The sequence below is a fragment of the Typha angustifolia genome, chromosome 8, assembly GCF_048772165.1.
Source record: "Typha angustifolia cultivar Huaian chromosome 8, ASM4877216v1, whole genome shotgun sequence".
NCBI classification, from domain to species: domain Eukaryota; kingdom Viridiplantae; phylum Streptophyta; class Magnoliopsida; order Poales; family Typhaceae; genus Typha; species Typha angustifolia.
Window position 1 is genome coordinate 4044942 of NC_133246.1, and position 24899 is coordinate 4069840.

Consider the following 24899-nt stretch of genomic DNA (forward strand, 5'->3'; position numbering starts at 1 on the left):
GGAGGGGAAAAAGTGTAAAAGAGGTTGGAATCAATAATAACTATTAATTTCTCGCTCACCTAATTTAGCAACTGATATTAAATGATACCAAATAAAATTAATTAGAAGTATCGGTCATATTAATTGAAAGTAATAGTCACTTTTTTTTAAATTGTAAGACTAAATTAGTTATATTTTATTTCTCTCTTAGCTATCTATATTTTTTATAAATAATAATAAAAATAATAATAATAAATTGATAGAAGTTGACACTCCTATTATTATGAAAATAATTATAAAAATAAGTAATAAAAAATTCTAATTTTTTATCAATTAAAAAATCATTTTTAATAAAAAAATTTACAGATAACTAATCATATTTTACTCCAATTTATGGGCCAATTGTTAGCTTCTCTAAAATTACGAGTAGTTTTATGATTCTGATAATTATTAATTGCGCTAATAATATCATAAGTAAGACTCTTCCATTACCCATGAAGATTGAGTGATGCCATTTAACATGTTAACCAATACTAATGAATCTCAATTCGATCCAAACATTGGAAATGTTTTTGTAAAAAAAGGGTTAGAATAGATCAAATCACTCGGCAATAATTGGATAGCATAACCATGTTCCATTAATAGCACCAAACCTATGCAAATTTGGTGGGCCGTGCTCCGCCCCGGTAAACTCATGTGGTTTTAACTCCTTCGAGTCATTTTCAATCGTCTGAAAGAGGGTCTGTCTTTATTGTTAATAAGAAGCACTCGGTCAGGCTGCTAGAGGTTGAGTTATCTCGTCATCCTTCAGTGAGTGTTTGCGATCTATATTTGGTCACTTTAATCAACTATGTAAGTAATCTCTAGATGGCGAGCTTAATCTTTCTCCATATTATATCAAGAATCAAGAAAGATAACAGATAAGCACTAAAGAGCAAAAGAGCTTTTAGGATTCCTACAACTTTTAGGGTAGAGAATAGAGCTAAAGTAACCACAATAGACTCAGTACAATAATTAGAGTGCAGATCACACTACAAAGCTTACCTTGCCACAGACTTGGCTCATAAAAGAGACTCAGTAAAATCTTTTTACATGAATACATGGCCTTTTTATTTCTATTATATTTTATTTTTTCATTAGTAATAGTGGTTTCTAATATATATTATATATATATATAAATTATACTCATTCTATTATAACAAATAAATAGTGTATTGACTATAGAAAAAAATATACACAGTTTTTAAATCTTGATCTTGCTAATTAAAATATAACTATAATTAATTGTAAAGCCTTATGGATGCCCTTCTAGCTACTATTTTTTAATAATTATATATTAAAATCTAAATTATTTAATAGATGGGATAATAAAGATACACTTATTTAAGAGCAGTGTGCCAGTGTATCAAAAAATCATATAATATTTTTGCCTCTTGGCCATTAAATAAATTTAAAGTTTAACTATCGATTAGCTTCCATGAGTATTACGCAAAAAATAAATTAATATCAAAACTTATTTCTAAATTCATGTAGTGCAAATGCCCTTTGATAAAAGGCGGTGTGAGAATATCAAAGGGTTAATTCGCATAATTTTAATTTTGATATTTTTTTAAAAAATTATATCATTTTTTGCTAAGCAGTAGGATTTCATTTTCGAATAAAATTAATTCAAAATTGTGGCAAAAGAAATCAACTGTAAATCCAGGTGTTAGTTTTAATCCTGTGATTAACTAATTTAAACACACCCTTTAAATTCAAAAGAGACGCCAGGGTAGAATTTGAATCGGGATGTGCGGAGGAGCCGGTCGAAGAATAGCATGAGTGCGGTGGGGTGGATTATAAAAATGAGATGCTGAGATTAGCCGGGCAGCGGGCAGGTCCCCCTGGCGTGCCCCGTGCGTGCTCTTAGACCCGGTCACGGTCAGCTGTCATAGTCTAAATTCCTCTTCTTTGCAACAAACAAAACCAAACTGCTCGTCTCGACCACCCCTCCCATCCCCCACCTTCGTACTACTATTCGCCCGCTTTCCCATCCCTTCTCCCACGCCAACCCAAAACCCCTTCCTCTTTTTCTTCCCCCTCCGCCGATCGTCCCCGGGAGACTCATACGCGATCACTGCGACGTCGGTAAACCCTATTTCTCCATCTCTTCCTTTCTCGCGATTCTTTTTGTTGTTGTTGTTCTTCTTCTTCTCTCTCTGTCCTTTTTTCGCATCTGTATGTGTGCTTGTTATCTTTGGGGGAAAGGAAGCGAAATTGCTTGATAATTGAAGCTTTTTGTTCGAGCGTTTTTGTTTTACTTTTTCCTCCTCTGTTAATGCTACCTTTCCTTTTTTGTAAGTTTCTTTCCCCTTCTTATTCTCTTTCTCCCTCTGACTTTTTCCTGCTCACGAGTTTTGAAGCTTCGCGAGGGGCGATCGATCGGTTGCTGCTTCAGATCGCATCCGGATCGCATTACCTTCGCTTGGTATCGCCGGGAAATATGGTTGTTATATGAAGAGGGGAATTTGATCCCAATTTTTCTCTTACTAGCTTCTTCTTATGAGTTATGACACGAATTCTGATTTGGGTTTGTCGACTTGCACGCATACGACCATTTGATGGCCATGTTTTCTTCAATGTATTCCTAGATTAACCTAGTTTGGGATGTGAATTGACATGGTTATATATTGGGGGGCTTGTTATCTCCAGAATTTTCCCTTTGTTCCGTGGTGTAAGAACGCTCTTCATTTGTTCTTCTTTCCAATCTTAATGGGACCTTAATTGTCATTCACCTGTAAAATAGGATCATTTTCTTTATTTTGCTAAGTCCTTTTCCAAATTATACTTCTAAGATGGTAAAATGTTTTCTATTTATCTTTGTACTACTTATATAACATTAAAAGGAGGAGATTTGGCTACTGGTTTAAAGTTGTATGTGCTTAAACATTTTCTCCTCTTGAAAGTTTTATCTTTTATTCTTTCATTTTCTTTTCCTAAATGAATGTTGTATACAGGTGGAAGTGCTATTGGCGGCTTGAAGTCTTGTTCCTGGAAGTGTTAACTACTGTAGCCATTCTGGTCCTCGTGCTGCTTTGAAATGGAAGGTCTGAATTATTTTTCTCCTTCATGTTCTGTTATCTACTACTTTACTTGCCATTGTAATACTATACAGTAGTTAGTGGTATCTCTAGGAGATATTGTGTTAGCCATTATCAATATTTTACCTAAGATGTAATTTTTGTTGTTACCTCCTTTTTCATGTCCATTCAGATGATTTCTTGATTGAGATACGCTTGTTACATGTCTTTGCCATATCCATACTTTCTCCCAGATCAGGTTTTCCATGCTTCTGTTTTTCGTTAGAGTTGTTATGGTTTGACATGATAGGCTAACCCTAACTTTCTCCTCTTAAACATAGCGAAACGTGACAGGCTTTTACAAGCCCTATAGCATAATTTCCCAATATGCTAGGCTAGGCCTACCTTTCTCCTCTCAAACATAGCAAGAAAGGTAAATAAGCGACTTTTTTTTAGATTTTTTTAAAATAATCTGATATTTCACTTTGAAGATGGAATATTCTGTCTTTCCTTTTTTATCTTGGAGTTTGACAATGAGAAAGATGTAACTGATTCAGATTTGAGGTAACAAGTAAAAACTGATCGTAAGCATAGATTTTTCCCTAATACCAGATCTCTGAAACAACCAGAGAAATTCTTACAGCATTTACATGAAAAAAGGAGGAAGGAGAAGTAAAGAGTAGGGTTCGAGAGTACCTAAAGTTGTGACTGGAGCAATTTTGGGAAATCAGATTTTTTTTACTATTCTTCTTAATATCATCAGTTTATGTTGCAGATGGTTAGGCCGGAAAGAATCAAAAGATTGGTAATTCTTGACTTATGGCACAAATAAATTAGCAAAGCCACTATTAACTTAGTCAACAACATCACTCGTAATGAACTTAATGGTGGTCAGAACTCAGAAGTCACATTGCAGTCCAAAGGATTTTTAGATAGCCACTACGATACGGCAGATGCAAGCAACATTTTAACTCATTTATGTCTTTTATGCTTTGAAACACAAAACTTCGCAAGATACACTCATCACGATGGCCCCAAACCATTGGCAGTACTTATAAGCACCATGCTGACTTGATGTTCCACTATTTAATATGAGTTAATGATGAATGAATCTGCTTTTTTTGGCTTTATTGACATAAACATATTTGGCCTTTTCTACCTTCACCTGCGCTCAAGCTACCCATGTTAAATTAGATTGTCATACAAATAGCAACTCTAAAATGAATTTGGCATTTAATATATTGAGTTCAAAAAGTTACAGGATGTTCGTTGTTAAATTATCGTGATACTTCATGAGGTTCTCAGAATTGTTCACTACTCACTGGTTTTCATGGCAGTTCTGACTTTCATCTTATTTGTCAAGGTCTTCCTTCTCTTCTGCTTTGGAGTCCAAAAATAAAAAGGATTGGTGTGCAACCTATCTAGATAACTTCCATCAAAGGATATTTTTTGAATAACGTGAAGCACTTCAAGTTTCTTTTTCTTCTTTGTGTCAATCTAGCTTCTTTATCTTATCTTCAAGAGAATGGAGGAGGGTGCAGATCACAGCATTTTTTGAATAGTTAATGATGTATATGAGACTAATATGTCTTTTGGTTTCTGAGGATTCAAAAGGCCATAAGTGGGTTATCTGTTTCAAATAGCTTTATCATCCATTTTTCTTGATATTGTACTTTTGGCTGCTTTTATCTAGTGGGATTCTTGGTTCAATTGGCATTTTCAGCATAGAATAGTATATTGTCCAACATTTTTGATATGGACCGCTGGGTAGTTCAAGATCAACCTAGATTTTACTTTTGCAATTCCCCTAATCATGATTTTCTGGATATATTTTGATCTCATTGTTTTTACTCATTGCTGGTCATAATAGGAGAAAACTAGTGTTACATATGTACTTTGGAAGCTCAAAGGTTAATTTAGACCGAATAGGGAAAAAAAAGAGATATTACATAATTCCTCAATAGTGCTGATTTTAGTTTTAATATAACTTTCGTAGTTTTAGCTAAAAGTATGTACTATTGGCTTCTTCTCTGCTTAGTATGCTCATTTGCCTTTAGTCTGCAGTTGTAAGCATATTCAAAATAAAATTAAAAATAAAAATTGTTATTTGGCTAGGAAAATCTGTCATTTGACTTGATAAGATGATGGTATATAAGCCCCTCTGAAATTATTACATAAAGCCTGTTAGTACTTGTGTTACGGGTTATTGGAGTATATGCTCAATTGCTCATATTTTAGTTCTGTTGCTCAGAAGCCTCATTGCACATTCTTTACTCTTGCAGGCTTACATAGATTGAGGAAGATGGACAACACGAGTGTAAAAGCTCGCCAAGCTGCTACTGATTTGCCCAAAGCAGAGGTGGGAGAGATAGATACAAGGGCTCCTTTTGAGTCTGTGAAAGCTGCTGTCAGCTTATTTGGTGAGGTTGTATCTTCAGCTGACAAACAAACCATAAGAAAGTCGAAGCCTCAGCAAACAGAGGTATCTCTAGAATATGAGCTTCATAGACTTGAAATATGTACTACAAAATAGTGATCAATTAGTCAATTGTACCAAGAGACAATTCAGAATTGGCTGGATTCCCAATGCTTTATCACCAAATTGGTTAATGGGATTACTTTGTCAGGAGAAAACAGACCATTTTAGATTTTGCATATCAAGAAGCATGCTTTAATGTGAAGCTGAATCTTTCATATATAGATGCTTTGCTTGATACTGAGGTCCCTTTTGCTTTGGGCTACTATATTGAACTAAATGAAAGATCTAAAAGGAGTTTCTGATCCTCAGCCTATCCATATCTATTTTCAGTTTTTACTTGTGACTTTGTGAGTTGTTTTAATTTGCACAAATCCTGACACCTTATATTTTGGACAGAGAGCATTGGCCAAAGAGACCGAACTTCACTTAGCCCAGAAAGAGTTAAATAAGTATAAGGAGCAGCTGACTCATGCTGAAACAACCAGGGTTCAAGCGCTTGCTGAATTAGAGAGAGCTAAGAAAACTGTTGATGAACTAACTGATAAGCTCAATTCAATAAACAAGTCCAAGGACTTAGCAATTAAAGCTACAGAAGCTGCAAAAGATCAAACTAAACAATTTGACAGCTCCAATGAGGGCAGTAGAAATGATGGTGTTTGGAAGCAGGAACTGGACAGTGCTAGGGAGCAATATGCAGTTGCCATCACAGATCTTGATGCTGCAAAACAGGAGCTTAGAAAATTAAGGAAGGATTTTGACACATCCTTGGAAGCCAAACTATCTGCTTTTGAGCAAGAAGCTGAAGCCACACAGTTGTCTGAAGCCAACTCTGAGAAGGCTGATCAGCTTTCCAAGGAGATTGCAGCAGCACAGGATTCTCTTATGCATGTGAAATTTGCCACCGAGCAAGCCCAGCAGGAAGATTTGAAGATACGTTCTGAGAAAGATGCTGCCAGGAAGTCTTACAAAGAAGCACTAGAAGAAACTGAAAACAAACTGGCATCGTTGAGAAAAGAATTTGATCTGAAAGATCACCAGAACCTTGAAGTGAAGCTGTCTGAAACAACTGCTGAGATTGCAGCTGTCCAGAAGAAAATAGAAGATGCGCGGTCTTCAGATTTAGAGTCTGTTACAACTGTCAGAACTGAGCTTGATGGTGCTAAAGAGGTGTTGCAGAAAGTGGTTGAAGAAGAAAGTTCTCTCAAGAGCTTGGTGGAATCCCTAAAATTGGAGCTGGAAGCTGTAAAGAAAGAGCATAATGATCTAAAAGAGAAGGATGCAGAAACTGAGTCTATTGTAGGGAACCTTCACATCAAGCTTCAGAAATGCAAAGCTGAACTTGAGGCTGCAATTGCTGCAGAATCTAAAGCCACCTCGGCATCAAATGACTTGATGTTTGCCCTTCAGCAAGTATCCTCTGAATCAGAGAGCGCACTACGTGAAGCTGAAATGATGAAGAAAAGTGCCGAAGAATTAAGAGAAGAAGCTGAAGCAGCACGGATTGCCTTTATTGAAGCAGAGGAGAAGCTGCAAGTAGCTTTAAAGGATGCAGAAGAAGCAAAAGCAGCAGAGGCAAGAGCCCTCGATCGAATCAAGGATTTATCAGAAAAGGCAAATGCTGCTCGGGCCTCAACTTCTTCTGAGTCGGGGGCCAAGATCACAATCTCAAAGGAGGAGTTTGAATCTTTGAGCAGAAAGGTAGAGGAATCTGAGAAGTTGACTGAGATGAAGGTTGCTGCTGCTATGGCTCAGGTGGAAGCTGTGAGAGCTAGTGAGAATGAGGCAATTAAGAGACTAGAGGCAGCTCGGAAGGAGATGGAGGACATGGATATAGCTACAGAGGATGCTCTGAAGAGGGCAGAGATGGCCGAGGCAGCAAAGAAAGCTGTTGAAGGAGAACTAAGGAGATGGCGGGAGAGGGAGCAAAAGAGAACTGCTGAGGCGGTCTCTCATATACTGGCCGAGACACAGGTATCTGTGCAAGCATCTCCACCTAGACCAAGGGTTCTGAGTGCGAATCAACAACACAAGAGTGAAGGACACTCGCAAAATAGGAGCGAAGGACAGCACAAGACCAGTAAGATGGTCTCGAAAAAGACACTTCTGCCAAGTCTTAGTGGCATACTTAATAGGAAGAAGAACCAAATAGATGGTGGCTCTCCATCTCTTCTTCCAGGGGAGAGACCTGTATGATCTCTCACCATTTCCTGGTTTTGCAAGTTTCTAATGTTGTGATCTTGACACAAAAAAAAAAAAAAGAATTGTAACTTCTCCGGTTGTTTCAGTTGTGTATAGTTATTCCACGAATTTGTTAAGTTGCCATTTTGGAGATGAGTTTCAACTGTTGTATATGTATGTTTTGCTTTTCCACTGTGTTGAGCTCTTGGGATGACCCTTTTCTGGTTTATGGTCATGAAGATGTTAAACTGTACAACACTCTTTTGGTTGATCATATTCCACATTATCTATGTTATCACTGACGCTCCCTTTGTTCTGTAATACACGGTTGAATATGCCTTGCTCAGCTGAGTTGCCTGTCAGCAAGTCACATTTTCCCGTTTCTTTTGCTAGAATTGAATGATAGATCCAGAAGAAAGCGAATAAACTGTCATCAAATCTAAGCTCTGCAACCAATCACTATTGGATCCAACTGATCTACTTTTACACGTGAAATAGGCTGTAGAATTATTGATCTACTTGCTACATTTTTATTTTTCTTTATTTATTTTTTTTGCTATTTTAATATCTAATTTATTTTGAAATTTAAACATGAGCGTGTTTAGAATTATTGATCTAGGCATTATAATTTTTTTTTAAATATTCTGAATTTTTGTAGAAGTTTCAGACTTATTTAGCTACTTATATTTAAATTAATAAGTGTACTAGACATTAAAACCAATATTTAGAGGACTAATTTGATAAGAAAAAAGCTCGAACAAGTGCCCTATCCTCGTAATCATTATCACAATAGTTCATCACCAAAATTTCTCCTTTTATATAGGATGGATGATCCCTTCTTGCTTACATGTTAGAACTCCTGCATACTATTCTTTGCCTTGGGCACGTAGCAATATATTATAACTACTTACAACTGGAAGAGTACTACATCGTGCAATGCATCAAGCCTAGTTGTAATTATTGGCGAGTAATTTGCAAGATAATCCCACTTTATATTTACATTAGTATACAAGGACATGAACTTATATATGTTACTTGCGATTTGCATTCAAAGATCATAACATGGCAGAGAGAGAAGCGATCCGCGAATGGTTGGTTAGGCGGGATGGGCGGTTAAGAGAGAGAGAGAGAGTAATTGTTTGGAGAAAGAAAGAATTCTATATCCGTCCATTCCATTGCCGTGAGAGGAGAGAGAAAGAGAGGGAAAGGGAGAATTCATGCATGACAATTGACAGATCGGATACGTCTCCTTTTTATTCCTCCTGCTCTTCCGTCTTCTTCTTCTTCTCTCATTTGTCTTCCAAAACAATCGGCATTGAGGCAATTCCTCAGATATCACGCGTGCTTGTTTGTTGCGGGATGTGAGAAAGAAAGCCAAAGTGGAGGCATTTCTTTCTTTCGTTCTCTTCCTTTTCTTGCAACTTCTCGTCTCATTTGATGGAGAAGTCGCGGCTTTAATTCGCTCGCAGGTGAGCTATAATCTCCAATTTCTAGAATTAATTGCTGTAGATAATGATTTAATTTTCTGCACCGATCTACTTCAATGTTTGCAAGATCTCCAGTTTATAGATTAGGATTGTGGAATCCTCAATGATTTGCTTGCTGTTTTATTGGATTAATCTCTAGGTATCTGTCTAGTTCTTGGCTTAGACATTGTAGAGCTAAGCCTTACATTTAATTTGCTACGGAATGGATAATGACCTTGTGTCTCTGTTAATGGTTTGTTTCTGTTTTCATTGATTGGATTGAGATAAAGAGACAGAGGAAGGATTAGGCACAAAGGCAGTCCATTTCTAAATCATTCGCAGGAATAGAGGTTTTAATTATTACCTAATATATGTAGGCAAAAATAGAGAAACAAGACGGCATTCCAAAAATCTTCATACTTCTGGTAGTACAACATTGTAAGCTGCAACTATTATGTTCAGACCTGAGGGGAACTTCCTAGGTCTGCTTCTTTTTCTTAAGTTGTGAATGATTGGGTAGATGCTTGCGATGGGTTGTGAATTTAACTGTCAGATGATGTGTGATTGGAATACAAGATACTATGAAATATTGAAGAACATCTAGTGTTTAAGTGCTCATCTGAGGAAGGTTATTTTATCATGTGAAATGCAGCTTATCTAGTGTTTGGTTGCTCATCTGAAAGTTCTAACAATTTACCTTGTATTCCCCACCTTATCTGCTTATACCTCTCCATTGGAATGCTAAACTATAAGCAGCTGCAGGAAGGCAAGGGACATCCTAAATGATATACGCTCATACAATGGCCCGAAGATGCATATTGGGTAGTCTTAGTACTTGTTAAGGTCACTGTAACCATAATTTTCATCTCATCAGTAAACCAGAAAGGAAAAAAAAAGTAATTTTCTCTGTTTATTTTACTCCAAATCAGAATTAAACATCTTTATATGTATCTATTGCCAAGCAGTTTTATCTGAAGGCCAGATTCTGACATCACGATCTGCATGTAATTCTAAAAAAGTATGTGCTCATGATGTTACAGCTGATGCTATGGTTGGAAGTCGATTCTGGTTTGGAGGACTCTTTAACCGCTCGAGCAATAAACGTCAAGGTAGTGGTGAAAAGGTTCTTGACTTCACCCCTCTTCAGGTAAAGTTTTGTATTTAGTTGGCTGCTATTTCCTTAAACTGGTCCCTCATTCTATGGTAAATTGATGATTGATTCTTCTCATTGAGTTTATGAGCGACAAACATCCAATTACAGAACCATCATCTTGCTTTGTCAGGATATATGTATAGATTCTACCACTACTCTTGAAAGATTAAGCATTGGAGTAACTGTTTGCTTAATATGGTATAGACCATGAGGTCTGTAAATTGGCTGACCTTATTCTGCCATTTAATTTCCAGACCTCCTACTATTTGATTTCCATGCTCAACTGTGTCACATTGAGAGGGTTTTGAGAGCACAAAAATCAAGAGGAGAGAACGAAGGGGGATTAAAAACTAAAATAGAGACATAGTTCACCTTGGGAGAAATCACCTAGTTAGCATTTAGTCAAGCATGACTAAGGCTCACATTCTTATATACAAGAAGGTACCTAATGATTCTTTTTTTCTAGTCCAATAAAAATGTCAGGTTAGGACGACAATATATCGACTTTTTTAGCATGAGATTGATAGCGATTTTGAACACCAAAGTAGAGAAAAATATGGCAGGAGGACTTCTTTGAGCTGATTCCTTTTCCAACTGTTCTGCTACTTATTGCTAAAGAACAGTAGAGATAGATATTGCAAGACCACAAAATCTTATAATTCATTGATTTTATATGCTTAGCTATATCGCTCTTCTTTTAGTAGGTTGGAGACCTTTGCTTCTTTATTATGTAAGACATTCTCATCTATTCATAGGTTTGGATGAACAATTATATATGGTGAAAATGAAACATTATTAGAACTATGTTTTCTTTTTCTCATAGCTCTATTTTTTTATTCGTATACTATTTTGTCAATTTGGTCTTATATTATATGCCTTTTCCAGGAACAGCGGTTGCAAAGGCTTAAGGATCGACTAAGTGTACCTTTTGATGAGACTCGACCAGATCATCAAGTAAGTAATATGCACAATTTCCAAGTTCCGATACTTTGAAAACATACAACACTATACCTGAGTACTTTATCTCAATTATAAAGGGATCTTGCTTACTAAATGGTTTAATTACGTGACAAAGTAATATAACCTTTTATTTTTTGCTTAATGAACCTGAGGATAATGGTTATTCAGAAAATATATGATAAGGCTCTTGTATCATGTTTTGCACCATAATTGGCAGGAAGCTCTCAGAGCACTTTGGCATGCTTCCTTTCCAGACACAGAACTTACAAGCCTGGTCACAGAACAGTGGAAAGATATGGGTTGGCAAGGTCCTAATCCATCAACAGATTTCAGGTAAACATTGCGTTTGTATAGCTTTCTTTTACTTAATTGTGGCGGTTGATTTTCTTGTGCAGAAGGCTTTCTTTTCACTAATACTTCATAAACCAGAGAGATGCTCTAGAGGACATATAGGTTTATACTTACTGATCATTAATCATAAAAAAGTAATATATAAGTAACCAAAATTTTACATCACATCAAGAATGCAGGCATGATATTGATAGGATGTTGCAGATTATTGGCCATGGTAAAGCAATTAAATAGAATCTCCCTTTCCCATCATTTGAAATTTAGATAGAAATGGACAACACAGCTTACTTTGTGTGCTTGTGGATAGAGCTTTCAAATCCTATTCAAATGTACCAACTAAGTAGTATAAAGGAAGGTGAATGGAAATAAACAAGGAGTCGACCAATTTTTCTTTTTGGAATTGTGTATATACGAGGAATTTGGGAGATTTCCAGGATACCTCTTTCCTTTTATGTAACATAAACTATTTTCTCAAGTTCTGGAAATAACCAAATTTTCTATTGTGAATTTATGTTCTCTTTTTAATTTTGTTTTTCAGGGGCTGTGGATTTGTATCACTTGAGAATCTATTATTTCTTGCAAGGACTTATCCAGTATGTCTTTTCTCTTCTCATAATATGTCAACTGCAAATAAAATTGTTTCCATCTTTTGATCTTAAAATGAATTGCCTAATATGAGACTTTGTTGAGACTGACACTGATTTGTCTCTACATGAAGGCTTCTTTCCAAAGGTTGTTATTCAAACAAGAAGGTCTACGGGCAACATGGGAATATCCATTTGCTGTCGCAGGCGTCAATGTTTCATTCATGTTGATTCAGATGTTGGAACTAAATTCAGGTCTATTGCCAGGCATGCAGTATATTTAACGAATGGTATCTTCAAGATACATAGATGCTAAAAGAAATATTTGGAATAGAATTAATCAGCATTGAATTATGTCTACGCAAATGATCAATTGGACAGAAATATCATATGAAAAGAAAGTACTAGACACTTGTTTCATGGTACGGAAGAATTTTTGGATGTCAACTTTAAACTTTTTGTCTTAAATTCATTTTAATTTATATCTTCTACTGATATCTGGAAACAAATCAAATTTAAGCTGAAATTCCATAGGGTGAAATAAGCCTAACAGAAAAAAGAAAAAGGGCAACAGGTAAAAATCAGAAATTGTTTTATCATTGCATCCAAGAACTGATATGTGATCTACGTTTATCTTTAGCCCCAAAACTGATGTGCAGCCAAGTGTACACAATATCCTAAGTCACTGGGATCACCAAGCAATGAGAATTAATTTGTTATAAGAGGAAATGCTGAGGTTGATTATCTATTACTTTTGGTATCTTTATATCTGTTTTTTATAATCAACAAAATGTTTTGAATGATTACTTTATTCTATTTTCCTGCACTACTATGACTACCTCAGGTCAGAAAAGAGATTAAGATCTTTCATGCTGAAAGTTGCTTCAAATTTTTGGTACTTATCAGGGATGTTCTTTCCTTAATTTATTTATTGTGCTATACAGTTCATTAGTCCATAGTTAATTTAACTGACTCCAAATAGTTAAAACGGTGTGATAGTCATTTTCCATGTGTTCACATATCTCTTTACATGCTGTTAATAATCCATTTAACTAGAGATTATCCTGCTTTATCTGGGCAGTTTTAGAAGGGCTTAAAACCCTTTAAGGAAATGTGGAATAAACTCTAACCACTTCTCACATTAACCACTAAAAGCTCTGACAGATGGAAATTTACGACGTCTACTCCTAAATGAAATTCTTTTTCTTTACATTCATTTGTTGTTGTCGGTGTTGTTTTATTTGCTTTTTTTTTTTTTTTATGAGAAGTGGCCCTATGACTTCCATCCCATAAAATTTGACGTCTGTGTTTTTGATCCATCTTGGGGCATTGTTTCTGGAACCTTCACATTTCTTAGGGATTATCCTTATGAAGCTTGACTAATTGTTAAGCTTCATCTTCCTTATTACCATCCGTGGGGACTTTTTTCTCGTTCCTGTTTTACTCTTTCTCTCCTTTAGTTCCTTGTTCATTGTTAAACATATAGATGCACAATTGAATATGATGTTGGGAAATTATAATCTTCTTCACTCTATCTCTTTCTCCCTCTGAACTTTTTTTACCTTCCGCAGCAAAACCAAAATCTCTGCCTGGGATCAACTTTGTAAAGGTATTATCAGGTGAGTCATTTTCCTATAGGAATTAGTAATGCTTTCCTCTCTTTCTCATGCTTTAATCATCTAATGCATTTCTAAATTGCCATGATCTTAGAAGATGAAGAAGCCTTTGATGTTTTGTACTGTATAGCATTCGAGATGATGGATGCTCAGTGGTTAGCTATGCGTGCTTCATATATGCAGTTTAAAGTACTCTCCTTTGCCCTCCCGGTTTGCTTATTTCTGAAACAGTTTAAAATGTTTGTGTTATTATTCTATTTCCTCTCTATGACAATTCCTCCAGGAGGTCTTGGAAGCCACAAGAATCCAACTAGAAAGAGAGCTGTCTTTGGACGACGTCCATCGAATTCAAGATCTGCCAGCTTACAATCTCTTGTACAAATAGGTTAACCTAAGTTCAGTAGTAAAGTTTTACAGTCATTATCATTATATAACTTCTCAAATATAGTTTCAGTTAGGAGAATTTAAGGTATAACATTGTGACTGACGACTAACATGTAGAGAAGCAAATCGCCAACTTCATTTACATAGGAGAGCATTGGTTCAAGTGACCAAAGCTCTAAAGATGAGCACAGTGCCTTTTGGTTTACATCAATAAAGCTGTTTTTTATTCGTATCGTATGTTATTATTAGCTTCATTTGGTTAATGAGCTCATCTAGGATACGAAGGAGCTTCTTGTCTTTGTATACTTGAGTTTTCTTACATAATTCACGTCTAAATATTTGTTTAGGAAAGAAAATAATCTAATTATCTTGGATGAGGATGTAGTGTCTGTTTGTAAACTATTGATGAAGAACTAGGCCAGTATTTCTCTCTGTGTCATACTCAAGCTGCTCTGTGCTATGTTCTCATTTAACAATACTACTCGGACGTTTATATATTTTTTTAAAAAATAGACTTGGAAATTGGGCAAAAAAATATCAATCTCACATAAGAAAAAGCTAAAAAAGAACTACATAAGTAAAAGAAAAGGTATACAGGCAGAGTATAACCTGAAATTTAAAAAAAAAAAATTGCTGCAGTGAAGTTCAAATTCAATATTTAACTAATATGCACATATTATTTTAAACAGGTATCCATTTTTTGAATAAAGAGACTGCTTCTTCCCACAACCATAAGGGCATACATCTCCAGGGTTCACTGTAGTCTTGACGCATTCGACACTTAGCACTACTGAGTTTGAATATGAATAAAAGCAGAGCAATTAAATGACGGCTAATTTTTGGAAAATGATCTAATTAAATGATCTAATAACTAATGACGTGCTTTAAGGAAAAAAAAAAAAGGAATTATTTTGAGGATTAAGTTAAGTGTTTGGCATAGAAATCAGTTAGATCAACAACTTGTTACATTATATAAACCCAAAAGTAGAGTAGGCATAGATATGTCTTCTGCTATTCATGAAAGGTGCTTATAATAGGACAACTCTTCTACAGATGTCCCAGATTCTTGCATCTCCTATTGTCCAGTTTCGGCCTACTCCGATCAAGCCAATTTCGGACCACTTTGACTAAAATAACCAAATGAGTTATCTAAAGATTCGGATCAAATAAAAAATGGACCCAATATAAGGACATCAATAATTGAATAGCTACAAAGAGAGATATTTTATTATTAGACTCAACTTATCATTGTCTCGTTACTATTTTTAGGTTTTAGTTTTATACGTGGGAAATTTCTATTTGTTGTATTTTTTTTTTCTAAATTTTTAAATTTTAAATGTTTAAATAATTCTTAAAATTTAAATAAATCAAATATAATCTATATTACATCAGTCGATGGCACATATCATTTTCTGGAGCGACTGATCTCAATTTTGATGAGACTTCTCGAAACTATTATCTTTTGTCCCAGTTATAGCGAAATTATTCTAACCTTGCCGATCAAAAATATTCTCGAGGTGTACTACCTTGACTTTGTGTGTGCATAAAGACAACCAAAGTTTGTATGTAATCAATCTTTCTCTTGTACTCTTTGATATGTTTGTTTTTAACTTCGAAGCAACGAGAGATAATATTATCTTAAGAGAAAGCGATTAACATTGCTGCTCGAAGCAAATTTCTCACTTAATCTACAGGTGGAATTAATAATTGAGATTGCTAGACTGCTACCTCCAAGATTACCTTCTCTTCTGTGGGCAAAGTAGCTTGGCATGGACATGGCCACGCCATGAACTTTGGGATCTCATCTCCTGGCATTATAACTGGCAAACTTTGATCAGTCTCTTGCTTATGAATCTAGAAAAGAAAAAGAAAAGGAACGTTACAGTTAATCCAATGAAGTGGAAAACATGTTACATGAACATGAACATGAATTAATAGAGCTAATTGATAGACTGTAGAATATGAACTAAAAGTACTTGATCGTTGGTAGAGATCTTGGAGGTTGAGTTCCTGGGCTGCTGCTGCTGCTCATCTGCTAGGGTTTCATCTCGGCGGTGGCGGTCGCGAAGGAATCGGAGCTTCTCCCAGTGATAGCAGCAAGAGAAGACTCCACTGAGGCAGAAGAGGACTATGAGAAGCAGTGCAGTCCCCAAAGGAAATCCTAACGTGGGTGTTGATGAGTGCACTGATGAATTCATCGACGTGGAACTTGGCCCCTCCATATCTATCTATATTTAACTCCCACTTCTATCTAATTTCATATACTCTTTTATCCTTTATCTAGCTATATCTTCTTCTTCTCCTTCTTCTTCCTCCTCCTCCTCCTCCTCCTCCTCTATATAGGAAGTTTATACATGAAGGGTCCCACATATGTCCATGGTTGGCCACTAGTGGGGTAGTGATGCTCCATGGTTGCATGGTGGATTAATAATTAATGGATGCCCATTGTATTTATTTTTTTATTTTCTCCTTTTCTCTATATTTTTTTCTCCTTATCTTATAGATTCCATTCCTTCTCTTTTATGAGCTAGTGATCATGGGTAGGTGCACGCACTCTCGCTGTCGAAATGTCCCATTCGCTCATGTGTGTATATATCTCAGATGTTTTAGTGGATCAGAGTGCTACATGCGTATGAATTTAGATTTAGGGTGACTTATTATAACTATTCTAATTTTTAATACTAGAAGAAGCGAGCTAATACTAGTGTAAACTATTCTAATATTTAATTTAATATTACTATAAAATTAATATTAAAGAATTGAAGAATGATAAAATTGTATCAAAAAAATAATGAAAATATTCTTAAATATATGTTGAAGTAGTAGTACTAAATACTATCTTATTTTACTGCGAACTTAATGAATTTCAATAAACTGCATTATACTAAATTTATATAAACTGCATAATATATTAGGAGAGTTAGTCTTATTGTCTAAGCTTATGAATTATAGGTAAAAAATATATATATTTATGGCTTCACATATGTGCAAAGATAATATATATTTATTATGATTTATACATTGCAATCTCACTATTTTTTACCACTTTTCAATTAATATCCCAAAAAGATATCCTGAGTACCCTAGCTAGTGGGTAATTAGATTATTTTATTTTTCCTTTAAAAAAACAAGTATTTTTTTCGAGATCCAATTAAAATAAAACTAAAGAGAGGAATAAATCACAATAAACACATAATAAAGCTTTACACGAAATGGAAAAAGATAACCTGAAAAATTTTAAAACCAGCTTAATATATTTTGATTATATTATAATAAATCTCCCTCCTTTCAATGTTTATAAATATAGCATTCTATTTACTAAAAGAGTACTGAGTAATACCCTAAATTAAGTCTAATTTAATAAACGCCTGTAGGAATGGAATAAAAAGTAGAAACTTCATCCATTTCCAATGATATTATCCTGAATTTACTCATCTAATATAACCTTTGAAATTAAACAACATAGTTTTGTTTGTAGGATTCACTGTTTAGATATGACTTTTAGTATAAGCTTAATTTGATCCTATCTTCTTAGAACTTTGACATTTTAATGTGTCTCCAAGTTATTTGAATGCCTTAATTTGCTCCTATAATTAAGTTAATCTGATGATCGGAATTAAATTGTATCTATATATCAAATTGAGCAAATAGGGGAATAGCAACAACTAAAAGATCCGCATTGTGGTCCATTAAAAAAATCTAAAGGACAGTAAGAAGTATAGCATATCGAACTTTTCTATCCCAACTTGCCATAGTCCGATAACAGATTCTAAATCTAAAGGTTACGAAGATAGAGTTATTATACTGGATACATTTGATCCTCTCTCTCTATATCTCTCTCTATATATAGATATATATGTGGGTTTATTTCTTCTTCTTTCCACTAGTGCTATGTCCGCTATCATGGTGGAAAGCAACGTCTCCAGGAGAAGGAGATTCCAGTAGGAGCTTTGTTTGCCATAGGACACCTGACGAAGGTTAATGCCACAAGAAGAGGCGAATGGTGAGAGTCGACTTCATGGGTCCTCTTCTTGCCGGAGACATGCTTCCCGTCGATCAGTCACGTCGTCATTATTCGTAAGATTATAGCAGGTGCAAAACGGGGCGGGGGGTCATAGAAATGCGGATTTCTCGACGGGGACCAAAATTATAAATCACTGTTCAATATATATATATTCTAAATCGTACATTTAGATTGTGGTCAGGTATTCAAATTCACTCATATATTTGGATGGATGATAGTTATACTTACAGTGGGCTTAGCCCAGTTATATTTATACAGAATTGAAGTAATAGAGAGAGAGAGATACAAGAGTGAAAAAAATAAGAGAGAGGGAAGGTCATTAAGAGTATGTTATCTTAGAGAACTCCTCAAACCTTATGAAACAGTTAGAACTTCTCTCCTGAAGACTATGTTATTATGTTTTTTTTTTCCCCAGAAAAGCCACCACAAGATGCCAATATGCGAAAGAGAATATAATAGTTTAAGAATAATTTTCCATGCACTACCAAGTAATTCAATGGTTAATACGATAAGCTAAACATATATATAAATAGAGAGAGAGAGAGAGAGAGAGAGAGAGAGAGAGAGAGAGAGAGAGAGAGAGAGAGAGAGAGAGAGTTATTTTGGTACTTATAGAAGAAGTTAGGTTTATGTCTAAAAATTGGCATGGCCCCGGCGATAAAGAGTTGCACTTCTGTACCACTATAGACTCCACTACCCAAGCTTTACTTCAATACCATGTAAAGTTCTTGGATTGGTTCCACTCCTAATTGCCCTTCTTTGCTATCATGCCATTTGTTATGTCTTTCTCAGTAATGAATATATGAATAGAGGCACCACTGTCTGATTAAAAGAAACATTAAGAACAATTGCCAGTTGCTCACTGTTGTTAAGTCATTGTTATATATACAGCTCATCCTGAATTTTGTGTATATCTTCAAAAAAATAAAATCACACAGATAGTTGCATAGAGGAAATCATCTAGCACTGGGAAATAACGGCAATTAATTGGAACTTTTAGCTTCAAGAAAATAAAAACTTGTGATCTTTGAAGCACAGGAAGAATGGCTGCATGGGCTTTCTAATGGAAAGGTTTTTATGTAGAGTTGTTACATACAAGCTGCATTATGAGATTTATATCAATCAGCACTAAAATCTGCAAAAGAAATCTGATTCCTTGTCGACACTTGTGTGTTACTCAATACATTTCAGATAATCTGGACAAAACGAGTGTAAAATGCCAACCGTCTTAAATATAACTTATCTTAATCATCCCTCATTCCCATATAAGAGATGGTACATATGATACTAGTGATGTAAGATCAGCTCCATGTCAGAAGGATGCTCAAAGAAATTGGCGACCGATGGCTGTATTTAATCATGTCATATATTTTCTAACAATACCAGACTAAACATTGAAGGGAAATTTCCCCAGCCACCAGAAGATCTACAAAACTGCAGAAAAATGAAAATTGCCGGGCATGGTTTCAACCAAAAAGAAAAAGGAAACTCTAATCGACAATCTTATAAAACTCCCGTGAATTCCTTCTGCGTCGTCTTTCGGATGGGAGTTCTGAATCAAGCACAGTTCATTTCTCTGACGATTTGCCAATTAGCGTATCATTAAACCTTGCATTGACTGCTGCCCTTCCTCAGGTATCTTGTTAGCTTGGACTGTGTTGATAGCATTGGCAATGTTAGCCTGAAATGGAAGGCATCAATATGAAGTGTCAAAAAAGTTAGCAGTGTGCCTCATCAGTACCTTAATTAAGACTTAACCCATAAGAATATATCATCCAGCACCTCAACCTTGTACAGACATGCAAACAAACACAGACACGGGGATGCATATGCATGCTAACACTATATCAGGAATAAACATCCTGCACAACCAAAAGTTATAAAGAAAGATGTTCTCGAATTCAAGTTCACAGTTGTTCAATCTGTAAGCAGATGAGAACAAGTCCAGGACTAATCTAAGAAGTATACCTTCCAAACCCCAAGTTTTGAATGGAGATTTTGCCACTGTGACAGTCCAAAAATTCGCTCTGTATGACGGCTGCATGTCACAATAAGCAAATATATCAAGGGTCTGCTCGCTTTGGAATTACAAATTTAAATAAGTATGCCTCTTCTTTGATAAAAAATCAGTGTTCTATGACTCTGATCAACATTCACAAAAAAGAAAGGGAAATCTGGTGGGTGCGGATTACCTGACAATAACCATCTGATTCATCTGATCCATCTTACAGTCCAGAAGTTTGGAGGTAATTGCTTTAACAACCCAATATTCCACCTCTTCATCAGTGATCTGCAGAAGACATCCTCAGAATATTGACCAGACTGAAAAAAATAACAGATAACTTAACTGGGAGTTACCCGAAGTGTGTCCTTTATAAGAGAATAAGGAATTTCGCCGGATCGATTGGAACTTAAGTCTAGCAATGACATCAATCTCATTTTTGTTATGCAGTCCTCGTGAATCAAGCCTACAAATTAATTGATTGTCATTAGAAGCTTGAATAAGAGAGTGAAAATTTATCCAGAGAAATGACATACCATAACTTTTCAATAAAGTAGAATTTGCAGCGTGGAAGTCTAAGTAAGCATCAAGCCTCTGTGTGAGAAAGATTTTCAAAAGCTGATAAACTAGGACATACTTCCCGTCTTTCTCTAGTTGCGCAACAGCTGGCAAATCGAGCAAATCACACTACAACAAAATTAAAAATATATTAGGTACAAAATCAATACAATCAAAAAATTGTAAATCTCTTATGACATATCAATTTCCACTTAGTCTCTGACAAAACAACATGTTTATTTGGTTAGTCTTGTTGTAGAGACTCATATTTAATTTCACTACATAATTCTAACACCCGGATAAAAAAAGGATAGAAACCGAAAACTAGCCATTCACCTCATAGAATAGCATTTGAGAACCCACAGGCTCTGTGCCTACTTACAATGGTGAAATGTCCAATTAAAAGGAAGAAGCAAATAAATATCATTCACTATAAAGTAACTGATAACATTGAAAGCGTTAAGTATGAGGGCCATTATATCAGAAAGGATTGCAATAGAAAACAGTTCCAACTGCATGTCAAATTTCACCAATTGATAACTGACGCAAAAAAAAGAAAGAAAAGAGAGAAAAAGCAGTTACTCCAACTTCCCGATGAAATATTTTGAATCCAAATAACACAAGCTTAGAGTCTTATTAGGTAGGTACATCGATACTGCATACTTTCTATTAGAGTACCTGATATATGTCTGGAGATTTCACAAACTCAACAATAGCTCGTACAGCTTCCTCTTTTGCCTCGCTCATTGTATATGATTCTTCCCCCGTACTAGAAAATGTTGCTAAGTACTTGTTCAAAAAGTCAAAAGAATCTTTACTCGTGCTGCAAAATAAAAAGACATAAAAAAGAAATCTAAGCATACTAGTGATAAAAGAACAATGATAGCAAGCATTTAGCTGCCTGAGTGAACCTTTTGTTGTCCTTCAGAATGTTAGAGATGGCGAGAAATAGTTGCCTTTGATCCATCTTTCCAATAGCCCATTCATGTAAGAAGCTATCCATCTTCTTGAATGAAGGTATAATGCTTTCAGTGACTTTTCCAGCTGCTGCCAGATTAAGTGCTTTCATGTAGACAAAGAACCTACTGTATGGGTTCTCCAGCAGATTGTATAGATTGAAGAGTCTGTTGATGAATTATATGAATGTATAAGATACCACTACAGAGAAATTAAGGCATTAATGCTTATTTTCCTTACATCTTTAAGCGCAATGTCGGCTTATCATCTGGCTGTTGAATAACCTTAGAAGATATGAGTTTTGCCATCTCCAGTGCTTCATCAGGTGTATTAACCCTTGTGACAAGGTTGCAGATAACTGTGAAGATGCATTCAAGATCTACAAGAACATAAAGTTAATCAGTTTTTGTTATAAGAACCACAATTGTGACTATTTGTTGGCTTTTGCCAAGTCAAGTATGAGCAGAGGCATTTAAAAGTTAAAACAAGGTTTTATATGCCACCGATACACCTCATAGTTGTAGCCTAGCATCATGGTATCACACCTACACTGGATCTACGCCCTGATATGACTTATGTAACCCAGGTAGGGATGAAAACGGATCGGATAGTGCTCAATCCATATCCGGATCCGTATTTTTAGTTCAGATACGGATTCGGATACGGATATTGGACGGATAGCAAAATTTAAAACCATATCCTAACTAAACGGATACGGATAATTTTCGGATAAAAGATCAGATCTTAAACGGATATTGATTAAATTTAAAATAATTATAATATTTTATTTAAATATAATTAACACAAAATTATTAAGAGTTTTACAACAAATAATTTTTTTGTATGTCAAATATATAAAATTAGAGAAATTAATCTCTATAAATAATATATAATGTATTATTAGTAATAATATTAATACTTACTATCTAAATAAGCAAACTAAAAACTGTAAATCATTTAAAAAAATATGCGGGTAAACGGATATCCGATATCCGTATCCGAATCCGAAAAATTTATCCGACCCGTATCCGAATCCATATCCGAATTTTTTTTTAAAATTCTATCCGTATCCGAATCCGAATCCGATCCGAGTCGGATAGAAATTTTTTATCCGAATCCGATCCGAGTCGGGTCGGAGTTAATCCGACCCGTTTTCACCCCTAAACCCAGGCCATGCCAGAGCTTTGGTGCGGTGTTGACACCTTGCACAATACATGCCAGTTGGCATGATTGTGCTACCAGACATATAAATCCTTGATCTAGAATATATCATTATCTTCTTTATTAAGAAAGAAGTTAAAATATTCAACTGGATACTCACTTCAAATTCCAGAAATTTGTTAGCTTAATTACTGACAGACATAAAAAGGGGATCTATTAGAACTTTTTAAACATCTTGAACATTAAAAAAAAAAACTTCCTTTATTAATGAGAAATATAAACTAAAAATATAGTCAATGTATGCACTAGAATCACATAAGCTCCTACCAGTATGCCTTTATACATGTTAAACCATAGAAAATAGGATCATTAAGGCCTTCCAGAAATATTATCACTATGCCACTTAATTGCTAGAAGATTTTATAATATGTAAATACATGCTAAAAATTTAACAGACAAAAACACATTTAAAGGTTCTCCGAATTAGTTATAACTGGTTAAAAATCACTGCCTCATTTTTTCAGACATTAATTTTCACAACGTGACATACTGAATTTATCTAAGTTTTCCATTTGTAATTAACCTCTCGGTTAAAATATACTTTATGGTCAAAATTATGGCACAACCACCACTACCACCACCAGTAGCAACAAGTGCAGGTGAGATATAAAACTAAAGATAGCTTAATGCACTAAATATGTAAAATTAGTTATGCCATTAAATTACATTTCTCCCCTCCAAGTCAGAAGTTTATAAATCAAAGGGTAAAAAGAAGTCTTGATGCTAAAGACTAAGGAGTCATTAAGTTTTGATGCTAACAACTGAGGAGTCTTGCATGTGACATTGCCCGAGACCCAATAACATGAATGAGAGAGAGTGTAGTTGAAGGAGGGGATGTGAAGGGACATGAGATATAAACTGATATGAACTATAGGAGTCATTAAGTTTTGCATGCTATTATGATTGCATGGTTGCCCTTGAGATGAAAAGACCAAAGGTCCAAACTGTCCAACTACATGATGCAACATATTCTACCAAAAAACAAATTAAAATGACACAAATAGAAAAATTACCTGATAAGTACATTAAATTAAGTTGACTAGAACAACTGTTAGTGCAAAAGGAGTAGATTAGTTTAACGATATTATTGAAAGATGTATGTGGATCCTGTTCTTTTAAGAATTTGTTTCTAAAATTACTCTACCAAGAAGTAACTTGTCTGTTACACAATAGCACAAATGATGAACCACTGAAATTAAATACACTCTCTGAAGTACACCAAAACAAAAAACATCAGACCACAATATTCTAAGTCATACCAATATCCCCCCCATAAAATGTAGAAACTGGCGGCCACCTACCTTTCTCTGAAACCCGGGAGACGATCAAGTCCGTCGAAGTAAGCATAAGAGATGCCAGATCCAACCATCTACCCATAAGCATGCAATCTTGGGCTTCCAAACAAAGCCTAGTCACCTGAGGTTCTGCAACCTATTTAAACCAAAACAGCAGAAGTTAAACGATGATTCGCTCCACTCATCTCAAACTTTGAAGTTTGCCCAGCGAAAGGAGAAGGAAAAAGGCCATCTTTGTATATCTCACGATCTAAATTTATGTAAAACACCATCTTTTTCTTTACAATTGAAGAAAATAGAAGAAAGGCCTCGCTTTTTCTAGCTTTGACAAAAAACCAACTCGAAATCACATCGCCATGATCGCATCTACCTTTCAGTACCGGTCTGAGTGAAAGCAGAGAAAGAAAGATAGCAAGAAGAATACCTCGGGGCCTGCGTCGGCCCACGCGAGCTCCGACGTGAATCGAACCACCGTGAGAACGGGGTCCTCCTCCGACGTCGCCACGACCGTCGCCATTAATGATCACAGAGGAAGACGGGACGATTTGCGAAAAGATGCGTGAGCCGCTGCGGCGAAAAAAGAGAGACCCCAAAACCCTAACTTTAGATCTCTGCTCTCCTTACTAGAAGCCA

General features: G+C 35.5%; 4 protein-coding genes across 8 annotated transcripts; 2 read left to right on the forward strand and 2 right to left on the reverse strand.

The window, feature by feature from the left end:
• Positions 1 to 1957: 1957 nt before the first annotated feature.
• Positions 1958 to 7997, forward strand: LOC140765360 (WEB family protein At5g55860). Of its 2 annotated transcripts, XM_073104412.1 has the most exons (5): positions 1958 to 2106; positions 2382 to 2464; positions 2976 to 3065; positions 5321 to 5520; positions 5914 to 7997. In XM_073104412.1, exons 3-5 carry the CDS (start codon positions 3059 to 3061, stop codon positions 7708 to 7710), a joined length of 2004 nt encoding a protein of 667 aa, XP_072960513.1. In that variant the 5' UTR covers positions 1958 to 2106; positions 2382 to 2464; positions 2976 to 3058; the 3' UTR covers positions 7711 to 7997. The 2 variants fall into 2 exon arrangements, with proteins under 2 accessions (XP_072960513.1, XP_072960512.1); XM_073104411.1 differs by lacking the exon at positions 2382 to 2464.
• Positions 7998 to 8780: 783 nt separating this feature from the next.
• LOC140764209 (uncharacterized) lies at positions 8781 to 14665 on the forward strand. 4 transcript variants are annotated; one of them, XM_073102646.1, is made up of 9 exons: positions 8781 to 9164; positions 10202 to 10308; positions 11200 to 11268; positions 11492 to 11607; positions 12164 to 12218; positions 12344 to 12464; positions 13781 to 13828; positions 13920 to 14014; positions 14109 to 14659. In XM_073102646.1, exons 2-9 carry the CDS (start codon positions 10210 to 10212, stop codon positions 14208 to 14210), a joined length of 705 nt encoding a protein of 234 aa, XP_072958747.1. In that variant the 5' UTR covers positions 8781 to 9164; positions 10202 to 10209; the 3' UTR covers positions 14211 to 14659. The 4 variants fall into 4 exon arrangements, with proteins under 4 accessions (XP_072958747.1, XP_072958749.1, XP_072958745.1 ...); XM_073102648.1 differs by having other exon boundaries at positions 13923 to 14014; XM_073102644.1 differs by having other exon boundaries at positions 13920 to 14665.
• Positions 14666 to 14792: 127 nt separating this feature from the next.
• LOC140764210 (uncharacterized protein At5g65660-like) lies at positions 14793 to 16569 on the reverse strand. Its single transcript, XM_073102649.1, has 3 exons — positions 16186 to 16569; positions 15950 to 16063; positions 14793 to 14996 (listed from the first exon to the last, which is right to left on the reverse strand). The coding sequence occupies exons 1-3, from the start codon at positions 16429 to 16431 to the stop codon at positions 14991 to 14993; spliced, it is 366 nt and encodes a 121-aa protein (XP_072958750.1). The 5' UTR covers positions 16432 to 16569; the 3' UTR covers positions 14793 to 14990.
• A 2874-nt stretch (positions 16570 to 19443) lies between these two features.
• LOC140764967 (uncharacterized) lies at positions 19444 to 24877 on the reverse strand. Its single transcript, XM_073103855.1, has 10 exons — positions 24691 to 24877; positions 24273 to 24402; positions 21991 to 22129; positions 21705 to 21917; positions 21472 to 21616; positions 20772 to 20922; positions 20592 to 20701; positions 20426 to 20523; positions 20202 to 20271; positions 19444 to 19914 (listed from the first exon to the last, which is right to left on the reverse strand). The coding sequence occupies exons 1-10, from the start codon at positions 24781 to 24783 to the stop codon at positions 19825 to 19827; spliced, it is 1239 nt and encodes a 412-aa protein (XP_072959956.1). The 5' UTR covers positions 24784 to 24877; the 3' UTR covers positions 19444 to 19824.
• Positions 24878 to 24899: the final 22 nt, after the last annotated feature.